Below are 12424 nucleotides of genomic sequence, written 5' to 3'. Positions count from 1 at the left end.
AACATATTGATTGATGTTGTAGATAATGAGTATACATGTACCGGGTAAAGCATGACTTTCAGAAACTATCACAACAGGAATTATCAACCTTGGAGCTCCGGAGTCTTTATGGACGGACGGATGCTCAATAAATAACCAGATATGAACTGAATATGCTCACGTGTTTTACAACAGGTTCATTAATAGTAGTACGCTTCACAGAACAATAAGATATATGTTATCACTAAAAGAAGCAGGTTTTTTTCAACATCGCACAGTACTCTCAGATTTTAATCACTAATTACAAAACTTTATTTAATATGCAAATGAGCTGTTAATTAAAATGACACTGCTTAATGCTTCATGGGACAATTAGATATCCATCAGATCAACATTTGTAGCACGTTTTATTTAATTTAATGCAGTAATTTTAGAGTAATGTCACTAATTACAAAGTTCATTAAATATGCAAATAATCCCTATATTAACTTGACACTGTTCAATGATTCATAGCACAATTAAATATTTATCAAATCAATATCTGTAGCACGTTTTACAAAATTTGGTGCCGTAATTTCAGAGCTATATACCTAATTACAAAGTTTATTAAATATGCAAATGAACCCTTAATTAACTTTACACTACTAAATGCTTTACAACACAGTTAGATATCTGTCAGATCAGTATATGCAGCAGTTTTCATCACATTTGATGCAGTTATTTCGGAGTTATATGACTAATTATAAAACTTCATGAAATATGCAAATGAGCTAATTATTAACTTGACACTGCTCAATGCTTCTCTGTACAATTGGATATTTATCAGATCAACATCTGTAGCAAGTTTCATCAAATTTAACGCTGTAATTTTGGAGTAATATCACTAATTACAAAGTTCATTAAATATGCAAATAAACCCTTAAATAACTTCACACAAGTAATGCTCTACACCATAATTAGATATCTGTCGGATCAGTATCTGCAGCAGATTTCATCACATTTGGTGAAGTTATATCGGAGTTATATGACTAATTACAAAACTTCATAAAATATGCAAATGACCTATTTATTAACTTGACACTGCCTAATGCTTCCAAGTATAATTAGATATATATCAGATCAATATTTGTTGCAAGTATCATCAAGTTTGGTGCAGTAATTTCAGAGTTATCTCACTAATAACAAAAGTTCATTAAATATGCAAATGAGAAGGTAATTGACATGACACTCACAGCATCATCATAATGTTCTTAGATTGTCATCCGTGAAAAGTTTCATGAAATTTTGGCAGTATTTCTTGATATATGTCTACACTGTCATTACCGTCTCCATAGGGAAACCATTGTACGAAAAAAAACGATATTGCATAACTTCATTAATATGCAAGCCACACTAACCAAAATCTAATAAGTTCTTGCAAGTAGCATATGGTACCTGTCTACCAAATCTGACTTGAATCCGTTCAGGCGTTTTTGAGTTATCGTGTAAACAGACAGACAGACAGACACACACACACACACTAACACACACACACACACACACGGACAGACAGACAGACATCGCTATGACAATAGCCCACGTGTTTACACACGTGAGCTAAAAAGGACAGAGTTGATGTCTTTTAGAATTATGTATACTGTATATTGTGCATGTGTCAGTCATATTGATCAGAACATTGAAACATGCTTCAAAGGTTACATGACTCGTATCATGCATGATTAACATTATCTGAGTTTTTGCTGATTTTTGGATGGCACATTTTTCATGACATTTCTAAAGCGAAAAAGACAGCAAGCAACTCTGTCCCGTCATCTAAAACCATTTGGCAATTTATGATGTGATCCGCATTAAGCAGTCGATAATAGTGCCTGAGTTATCGTTATGTCAAATGATTGTCATATAGTGGCATGGTGTGAAATAGACAACTACTGCCTTGTAATCTAAAAAAAACCTGGTGCATGTTTGGCCATTATGTGATATCAAATTATGACGATAAAATGGAAGTGATACTTGAAAGTAAATCGCATATTAGCGCCATTTTACTTTGTTGGCATTTACAGTTTCATTACAATGTGTAGCGTGGACAACACTTGCAACAATCAATGATTGCTTTATGTAGCTTTTTAACAGTCGCATATGCTTTTTATCTTATCCCTAGATAGTGGCCACTTTCATCAGGCCAAAAATGAAAAGGTTTTGTCTCTTATCTTCATGTTCATCAATGGTTAAGGCACTAGACAATATTTGTACGGTTCTGAACCATGAATTTATCCTACCAGAATCACCGTTCCATTTACACATTTAGGTCTTGTTGTTTTCACGAAAATATTAGTTGTTTTAAACTAAAAGAAATCTTAAAATAAAGAACAATGTCACTGCATCATTTTTGTAAAGGACAGTATGAGAGCAAAATTTTCATTTTGCTTTTTGGCCTAATGTATAAGTAGAGTTACACCAGTCATGCCAAGCCAAAATTATGAGCAAATCAATGGCCCATGCCATGCTGTACTAAATGTAATTTTTGATACTCACTCACCTACGTATACATGTGCAGTACAATGTTCATGTGCCTAGCATTTTAAGTAACAGTGCAATTTGGCTATGACACTACCAGTAATTGCAATAAACAACCGGAATGAAAATTCTTGACAGTCCACCAGTCAAAACACAATTAAAGAAAACAATTTACTGCTTTTAATGTGACTGTTTGTTATAACAGTATATGATTCTGATACAGTTTTATTTTAAAATGGTCACAAAAAATTTGCCTACAACCTTCAGAAATTATGACTTTGTCACTTGTCCAGCTAGCTGGTTTGGTTGAAGTTTAAATGTGTATGTAGTATTTGGCAAACAAGTATATACATTTTCACTATCAATATCAACCAAATGATAGAGATACAGACATTACTGCTGTAAATAATTTGTTTCATCAAAATCATAACATGGGGTATATTGTCAGCATTGAAACCCACATACTGTAACTGTGTACAATATTTTTTGTCAATATGTGTTTTGTTTTTATTGATGTATTTTTGTTCCAATTATATCAACATCTCCGAAAATTACAGCATTCACCAATATCAAGGCTTTCAGAAAATATACTTAATGGGATTACGAGCTCAATATTTGGCAGAGAATTTATTGTTTTAAAAGTGCCCATCACCTGTCCTGCATCCTTAAGTAGATGAAGAAACTGATTCACAAAACAAACTGAAAACATCGTTAACTGTTACAGTATACAGGGGGTTTATATAAAAGCTTATGATGAATCCTGCGAGACTTTCACAGCAACAACTTTTCTGTCTGGAATCCTTGTAAATGTGGTTATAATCCTGCTTGATTTAACCCTTTGAGTGCTGTGTTTTTTCCCATCAAAATTTTTATTGCAAAATTTTACCAATTTTTATGAACTTTTCTGTAATTTTTTTGATAATGTTGGACCAAGTGAACACAACATTTCATTGGCCACAGTTTTTTAGCTCCCATAGCCATATGTATATATGGCAATGGAAGCTATTCTTATAGGCTAGGGAAATGTCTGTATGTATTTATGTCTGTATGTCTGTGTGTCTGTATGTCTGTATGTCTGTATGTCTGTCCGTCAACATCAAAAACTCCAAAACCGCTGTAGATTTCATCTTGATATTTGGTGTGTACATGGATGATGGGCTGTAGATGAGATTTTGTTCAAATGAAGTTGTCATTGCCAAAAATATGCAAATTAAGTGAAAAAATGTAAAAACAGTCAAAATTGAAAAAACTCAATAATCACTGAGCAGATTACATGAAAAATTAGCATGTAAGTACTTTGGGCTGACATGAAATGATTGTGCACATCTTGGGTCAGTATCTTGGACTTGCTATTTTTCATGAATTTTTTTGTAATTTTCTCCCATTTTTGGTCAAAAATCTCCTGCTCTGAAACCACAAGTCCGATTGATTTGAAACTTGGTATGGAAGTGCATAGGAGTGACCTTTCTCAAATTTGGGCAAATCGTGGTGAAATTTGCATATTTTTAGTTTACACGTCCATAGACTCCCATGTATAAGGCAGATCTCCATAGACTCCCATGATAAGGCCACGAAAAATAAAAATTTAGTTTCTCATCGTATTCATATTGCAAAAAGGATGCAGTGACACAATTTTTAGTCCCCACGGATGAAGTCCAGTGAGCTTATAGATTGGGTCATGTCTGTCTGTTCGTCCATCCGTGAGTCCATCCGTTCACGCAGTTATCTTGGATATTTTGACAAAATGTCATGTGACCTTGATGACCTTTGATCTCAAATATACATATTTGTCCATAACTCAGTAACCACAAGTGCTACCACCCTTCATATTGGTATGATGGGACACCTTATGACGCCACATATTGTACCTCATTAATTATGCACATATCTAATTTTGAGCGAGCCAATAGAGCTAGAGGTCTGATTTTTGGTATATAGGGATAACTTAGCAAAACAATTTTTTTGACAAAATGTCACGTGACCTCGGTGACCTTTGACCTCAAATATACATATTTGTCCATAACTCAGTAACCACAAGTGCTACAGCCTTCATGTATGGTATGATGGGACACCTTATGACGCCACATATTGTACCTCATTAATTATGCACATATCTAATTTTGAGCGAGCCAATAGAGCTAGAGGTCTGATTTTTGGTATATAGGGATAACTTAGGGACCGTCTCAGATTGTCGCAGAAGTTCAAGAAACGAAATTTCTTCGTTTAGATCAAAACCCCCTCCCCCCTCCCCCTAAACGAAACTTCAAAAGTGCGAAATGTTCATGTCTGCCTGAGAGTACAATGTTGCATTTTGCTATAGCTACTAAAGACGTATTCCCCTTGCCACATTACAATTAAAGTAATCGATCAGATTTGAGTACTAACAGGGCATTTTACCGCATAAAAGTTTCATTTTATTTTACTTTCCCTTTTTGCATCTCTTGTGCTGTTGTTTGTCTTTGTGAACACGCAATTTGTACTTGGTAGGGGCGGTAAATAAGCGAGAAACTTTGACAAGGGGGCCCAGGCATGTTCAATCATATTGAAACGACTATGACCAGGTGCATAGCAAGTGACAATAAAGACATCTAGTGGTTAGAGCAGACGCTTATAAATAGCACATTTTTAAAAAAATGATACTTTTTGTCTTTGTATAATTTGATGAATGAAGTGTTTAGGATACAATGTTCCTATTAGTAAAATGTGTTTGGGGCACAAACGAGATGGAAACAGTTACAAATTTGTTGGCACGAGTGTGCAGTTTTTCTTTAATTTAAAATAAACACACGAAAACTTGTGATCACAAAATAAAAGTGCGAAAGTGAAGTTCACTAATTGAATGGAGGTCAAACCCCCTCCCCCCCTAAACGAATAAATTTCGCTTTTTGAACTTCTGCGACAATCTGAGACGGTCCCTTAGCAATACAATTTTTTTGACAAAATGTCACGTGACCTCGGTGACCTTTGACCTCAAATATACATATTTGCCCATAACTCAGTAACCACAAGTGCTACAGCCTTCATGTATGGTATGATGGGACACCTTATGGCGCCACATATTGTACCTCATTAATTATGCACATATCTAATTTTGAGCGAGCCAATAGAGCTAGAGGTCTGATTTTTGGTATATAGGGATAACTTAGCAATACAATTTTATTGACAAAATGTCACGTGACCTCGGTGACCTTTGACCTCAAATATACATATTTGTCTATAACTCGGTAACCACAAGTGCTACACCCTTCATGTATGGTATGATGGGACAGCTTATGACGCCACATATTGTACCTCATTAATTATGCGCATATCTAATTTTGAGCGAGCCAATAGAGCTCGAGGTCTGATTTTTGGTATATAGGGATAACTTAGCAAAACAATTTTTTTGACAAAATGTCACGTGACCTCGGTGACCTTTGACCTCAAATATACATATTTGTCCATAACTCAGTAACCACAAGTGCTACAGCCTTCATGTATGGTATAATGGGACACCTTATGACGCCACATATTGTACCTCATTAATTATGTGCATATCTAATTTTGAGCGAGCCAATAGAGCTAGAGGTCTGATTTTTGGTATATAGGGATAACTTAGCAATACAATTTTTTTGACAAAATGTCACATGACCTCTGTGACCTTTGACCTCAAATATACATATTTTTCCATAACTCGGTAACCACAAGTGCTTCACCCTTCATATTTGGTATGATTGGACACCTTATGACACCACATACTGTACCTCAATAATTATGCACATATCTCATTCTGAGCAAGCCAATAGAGCTGGATGTCTGATTTTTGGTATATAGGGATAACTATAGGAGAGAAATTTTTTTGACCAAATATCATGTGACCTCGATGACCTTTTACCTAAAATATATGTTTATGTCAATAAATAAGTAACCACAAGTGCTATGTCCTTTGTATTTAGTAGGATGGGAGACCTTATGACAACACACGCTTTACCTTATTAATTATGTACACATCTAATTCTGGGCAAGCGAATAGAGCTAGAGATCTGATTTTTCGGCATATAGGGATTAATTAGCAATATAATTTTTTTTTCAAAATGTCATGTGACCTCGATGACCTTTGACCTTGATTATTCATATATATGCATATTTCAGTAACCACAAGTTCTATACCCTCCAATTCTGATAGGATATTAGACCTTAAGATGTCACATCTTGTACCTCATTTATAATGCGCATATGTATTTCTTGGCTGGCCAATACTGCTAGAGGTCTGATCTTTTTTCCCGATTTAGAACCATAATTTAGACATGCCTCATGTGTTTCAAATTGGGAACAACGACATAGACCTATGTGCCCATAGATCTCAACATATACACTCCAGTGATACTTCTTAATGACCACATTTTCCTGCCCCATCAAGACTAATACTCCTATTACAAGTGGGGACTATGTCATTGTAATGACTTGTTGAGTTAATGGTTGTATCACAGTATTCGATATATCTAATTCTGTATTTTTCCATTTTATATTCTGAATAAATACATTAAACATATTTCACTGTCTCCAGTACATTACATTTAAGTATTTTCACTTCATGCACTTTATCCCTTTCACACATGTTCAAATATCTGACCAGAGAACAAACACTAAATAGTCCAGGATGGGAGCTACAGTGTCATTGACGCTATTTTTATCAAAATTTTGGCAAAAATTTGACAAAAATTGACTGAGGTATATTTTTGTAAGGGCAACAGAAATTGACTTTGGCTCAAAGGGTTAATAGGATGGTGAGACCTATGTACAGGCATAGTATATGGAGAGACTGTGGTACAGGGAATTAGTAACGCCCCTGATCACTGTCAATCGATCCACTTCTGTAAATGATATTTTATTAACAAAAGAGAAGTTGTACCTAGGGTTCAACTTGTATTGCCAGTGTTTCATATCTTAAAAATGGAGAAAATATATTATTGATGTAGACAAATGCATAATTTTGAAGGTGTTTGTGCGTAAACGTTCCATTAGCATGCTGACAATTGGCAAAAAGAGCCACAATAATATACACTCGCCTCTCACAATGACCAGTGTTTTGAATAATAATCCTGTTCAAACATCTGTCCATTAAACTAAAGCTGTGCGTTTCTGAAGTTTGACAAGTAAATAAGATACAATAATTCACATAAATATGCTTTACAATAGAAATTTTGAAAAAATATTGACTTTGTTGTATGTAAGCATTCTGTTCATATCGTTTGTATAAAAAATAAGTCTTTAAACAAATAAAATCTCAGAAATTCGCAAGTAAGGATGGAGTACATCATTTGGAGTAGTCAATTTATGATTTCATATAGAACTATATGAAATCATAAATTGTAACTTTACAATTTAACAGTAACATATGTTACAAAAGAAACACGATTCCTTTGGGTTTAAAATACTTGTTCTTAGAACTGTACTGAAAGAGTAATTTTGTTCAAGCTGCATAATAGAAGAATTCTTCAATGAGTCAATTGGGTTGCAAATGTAATATACACCCAGTGGAATGCACTGGAGTTACAGAGAAAACAGTACGATAACATAATGTTAGTGCCATAATTGAAATACCAGTAATTTTGTCACAAGAGTTTAAGATCAAAGTATCATGTTTCTCATAAACAGGGACAGAGTGGATCGGCAGAACTCTATCAGCCAGTCCCTATCAACAAATAATTTAGAGAACTAAACAGGTTAATAAAATAATGTCACAAGATGGAAGTTAATTAAGCTGGTCTCTCTAACTGCTACATAACATCTCTGTCACTACAATTAATTTTTATCTGTAAAATGATCAAAGCACCAGTAGAATTTCACCAAATAAATATGTGATAACCAACTGTATTAGGTATATGAGTGTACCTGTACAGTTTGAATTCCTCACTGAAACTGTAACAAAAAACACCTTATCACTCTAAAACAAATAAAATGCATCATGGGATACATCTGACCTCTCCATCAGGAAACATATACACCAGAATCAACCAATGAATGGCGTTCTTCTTGGCTGCCTCTATCGGCACAAAGCTCATACAGCTTGTGAAACCAGTAACAGAGACAATAGACTGTCATGGACATTAGTGACACCACCATGATGGCTAACCATATGTACAGCAGAATCAAACCAATCCTAGTTGAAAAGAGAGACAAATTTTTGTGAACTTTATATAGCAGCTGCTTATGCTGTTTTGCAATTACTTGTGTGCGTTCTCTTCAAATTTTGAAATTTTTGTGAAATTGTGAGAAATACATGAAAATTTTTTCATACACTGACAAATTTTCGTGGCATTCAATATTGGATATATATATTACAATGCTACCAAACTTTGATTGCTTTAGTCAGCTGTGTTAAAAATCTAAATACCTTAGATTTTGTCGAATAATCTAGTCCTGAGCTTATCCAACTATCAGTTTCAATGTTGGATGAGATTCTTCAAACTTTGAGGAGAGGGAGGGACAGTCTATCCTGCCAGACACTTAGGGTTATGGACATCAAAGTGTAGGGACAATTCTTTGTACAAATCAGTAGGTTCAAAAATGTTTCTGCATGACGGTTAAAGTTTCAGATCTACAAGCGAAAGTGAAGGATCATCAATTTTTCACATGAGGCTTACTGACTTTGTAATCCTATACAGCCACTGACCAGAGTGTGCTGAGTCTATCACAGCCATAAAAAATAGCTGACACTCTGAGGACAAGGGAATTTAGCCAGGATCACGTTGTCCTTTGCATTATCAGACACTAGCAGGTTACCATGTATCTTAACCCTTTGAACCCGGCTCGGTAGAAATGTCCGATGCAGTCATAGAGTACCAGGGGGTCAGGGTGCAAAGGGTTAAGAAAGTTTCTTTTTCTGTGAAGCCTGCCATTCTGTCTGCGGTTATTACACAGACCAAACCTAGTAGCTCAGAGTACTTTTCTCTTTGTATTGACTCACTTGAAAGAAAAGCACATCGCAGTTGGGTTTTTATTCCTTTTACTCAATTAATCAAGTTTCTCTTAGTTTGTCATATTTCTGTTGGATTATTTGGACTAAGAAACAATGACATATTTACTCATTAGGATGCCGTGGAACACAGCAAGTGTAACCATCTTCTGGACCATGACAACACTCTGTTGCTTCCTCCTCATCGATATCTGGTCTTGGACAAGATGGGAATGGATATTCTTTAGAACAGCTTTCACTCAAAACACCTGTGCACACAATAGAGAAATTAATACATAGATTTTTATATTATTTTATCTTTATATTATTTTATTATTTTATATTTTTTTTATATTATTTTCACCATAGACGTTTATATTTTAGGGTTTATATATTTGATCTGATAAATACATGTCAACCTGAAATTTGCATAAACTCTAGTTTAATATGGTATGTATTGAAACAGGCCTCTAATCTACACCCTTTAGGAAGCACTTGGCTCTGCATTCAGTACAGGTGTACCGTGGGCATGTTCTACATCGAAGAAACTCTCAGGGAGGGATCGAAAGTGTATTTTGGCTAAGTACTTTCCGTCGAAATTCCAACTTTACTATAGAATACTGGGTCAAAATAAATCATACGGAACCAAACGCCAGAGCAGGTGTGAAAAGTCTACATTTTCATCGAAGGTTCCTGTGTCACAAGTCTACATGAGGTGAAAAATGGGTCCAAAACAGTGATATGTGTGTGCCTTCCAATGGGAGCACCTTCCCTTCGGCATTCTTTGCTGATATGTCTATTTAAATTGGTTATAATCCATAGAAAATAGCAACATTCCTTACAGGAATGGTATACTCTGAGTACATTGTGAATTATAAAGGAGAGAATGGTGTACTGCCCTCTGTAATGAAAAGCAGACTAATTCCTACCTTTGACAAGAGACAGTCCGCAGACAAGTGTGATCCAGGCCGGTGTCTCTGAATGAGACAAATCCATAGTGAATGACTCTGTCCCACTGTCAATGTCATTTGCAATCTACATCCCATCTGTACGTACAAATAATACAAAAATAGAAAGGGAACAATCCAAATATTATTTTTTTATTTACAGTCTACCCAAATTTCCATATCTTTCACCATTACAAACTTTAGTTACTATCACTGTTTGAAAATGATATTTATGAATGTGTGGAGTACATATGAATGCATTTGGCATTTGACTTGAGGTGATGTTGCACATAACGCAACATATTTTGCTCCAAATCACTTTTTCGCAAAGATTCATTCAATTCTCAAGTCACAGGACATATAAAAAAAAATATTAACTCCAAATAATATATAACAAAACTGCAATTTGGTTTGTCAATAAAGTTCATACATTTTGAATAAGAGTCATTTCAATTCTACTTTATCATGATTTCAGTCACTTTTTTTGAATTTCTGTCTTTCAACCCCTGCCATTTAAGACTGAGAATAGGTGTAAATGCTGAACAAAATTGTCTTTCTTACTACATATACTATACTTTCAAATGAGATATTAAATTTCATATTAAGTATCAATTCTTTAACTTAATTTTTATCACTAATGCCAAAATTGAGGTTTTCTTCCCCAAATATGTACCCCTTCATCCTTCGAGTAAACTATTGTCACCATTCTAAACTTTAGATTCCCTACTTTAGATTCTGCTTTTAGAAAATATATATTATGAGGGAGTTTTCATGTCATCTTTGAGAAGAAATATTGCTTTGAAACAAGGTGTACTGGTAAAATGCAACACTACCTTAAGTGAAAAAAATGTTACACTGGACAAAAATTTACGGTCCAATTTACTGTGGCACACTTTTTCTCTGCGAATTTATACAATTTGAATATAACATTGATTTTAATATTCTGTGTTCAAATTTTGAAACTCGAATATAATCTACTGGTAGATGATTGGCATTCTAACATAAGTAAGTCGCCTCATAAAATTTAGCAACGTTGAAAAATGAAGTCTGATTCTTATTTTCCTTTAAGCAAACTTTTACGTTATGTCAGTATAGAGAGTCATAAGTCTGAGGCCACTCATATGGCGAAATGACTAGCAAAACAGCCAGTCATTTGATGAAGTTGTAAACAGTTTGGTGATAAAGTCAACAACAACAACAAGTTAGTTGTTTGTAAAAAAAATCCTTTGCAGTGTTTTGCTCCCTAAGACGGATCCTTGATAGATTCCGGCGCGCCGACGGTGCCCGGCTTCTTGCTGGCCATGAACCGCGTTGAGGGACATCGTTGTAACTGAATTCTAGGTCAGGGACATGTGTGGTACAATCATTGAGGTCGGTTCACACACGCAAAATGATAAATCAGTGAAGATCTCTGCTATCAGTGCGACCTTGCCATGTACTTGTTTATAGTGACATTATATACAACAAAAACTTGTCGTGGATTTTATGGATTTCACATGCTCTGTGCAAATTTGCCAACACTATTTGAAGACTGAGACTTTCTGGGATGGTGGGATGGATGCGCATAGAGACGTAAGCGATCGACATAGGCTATAGGCGCTGCTACATCTAATATATGATCAGATCATTGTCATCACTCACTGTCACAAATCCGTGCACCCACCGCGCGCCAACGGCAACGCGCAACGCTCAGACAACTTCAAGTTGGAGCAGACGATCAAGACCTATAAACGCCCACGTTTTGATGATCTATCATGAACCTGGAAATCTGACAGCTAAGAGAAAATAAAAGCCTGACCTGATTCATCAGTTCCCACTTCAGAGAGTTGGTTGTTACTTGGTCGTGTGAAAAGCAAAAGTTACCTCAAATGAACTCAGTCACATGACGATCTGCGGTTCAAAGGTCAACAAAGTAATCCATACGTCACACATGCAGACAGTCTGACTCTGATCCAATCATAATAGTTGTTTATTTGCATTAAAAGCTACATAAATTAGTATTCAGAACGTACTCAAGCCAATCACGCCAGTTATTTTGCATTTACTA

At 35.3% G+C, this 12424-nt stretch overlaps 1 protein-coding gene across 1 annotated transcript; it reads right to left on the bottom strand.

The window, feature by feature from the left end:
* Positions 1 to 7017: 7017 nt before the first annotated feature.
* Positions 7018 to 12273, bottom strand: LOC139140720 (uncharacterized). The gene is made up of 4 exons (XM_070710108.1): positions 12176 to 12273; positions 10360 to 10476; positions 9561 to 9699; positions 7018 to 8635 (listed from the first exon to the last, which is right to left on the bottom strand). Exons 2-4 carry the CDS (start codon positions 10424 to 10426, stop codon positions 8464 to 8466), a joined length of 378 nt encoding a protein of 125 aa, XP_070566209.1. The 5' UTR covers positions 10427 to 10476; positions 12176 to 12273; the 3' UTR covers positions 7018 to 8463.
* Positions 12274 to 12424: the final 151 nt, after the last annotated feature.

The sequence above is a fragment of the Ptychodera flava genome, chromosome 9 (genome assembly GCF_041260155.1).
Source record: "Ptychodera flava strain L36383 chromosome 9, AS_Pfla_20210202, whole genome shotgun sequence".
NCBI classification, from domain to species: Eukaryota; Metazoa; Hemichordata; class Enteropneusta; family Ptychoderidae; genus Ptychodera; species Ptychodera flava.
The sequence above is the reverse complement of the archived record's forward strand: the minus strand, read 5'-3'. Positions and strand labels throughout refer to the sequence as shown.

Bases quoted from the DNA above. Each gene is read 5' to 3' on its own strand.
- LOC139140720 (XM_070710108.1), bottom strand. From the start codon at position 10,426: ATGGATTTGTCTCATTCAGAGACACCGGCCTGGATCACACTTGTCTGC. The intron at 9,700-10,359 runs GTAGGAATTAGT...TTGTGTGCACAG, and splicing joins CGGACTGTCTCTTGTCAAAG to GTGTTTTGAGTGAAAGCTGT. The intron at 8,636-9,560 runs GTAAATATGTCA...CTTTTCAACTAG, and splicing joins GTTCCACGGCATCCTAATGA to GATTGGTTTGATTCTGCTGT.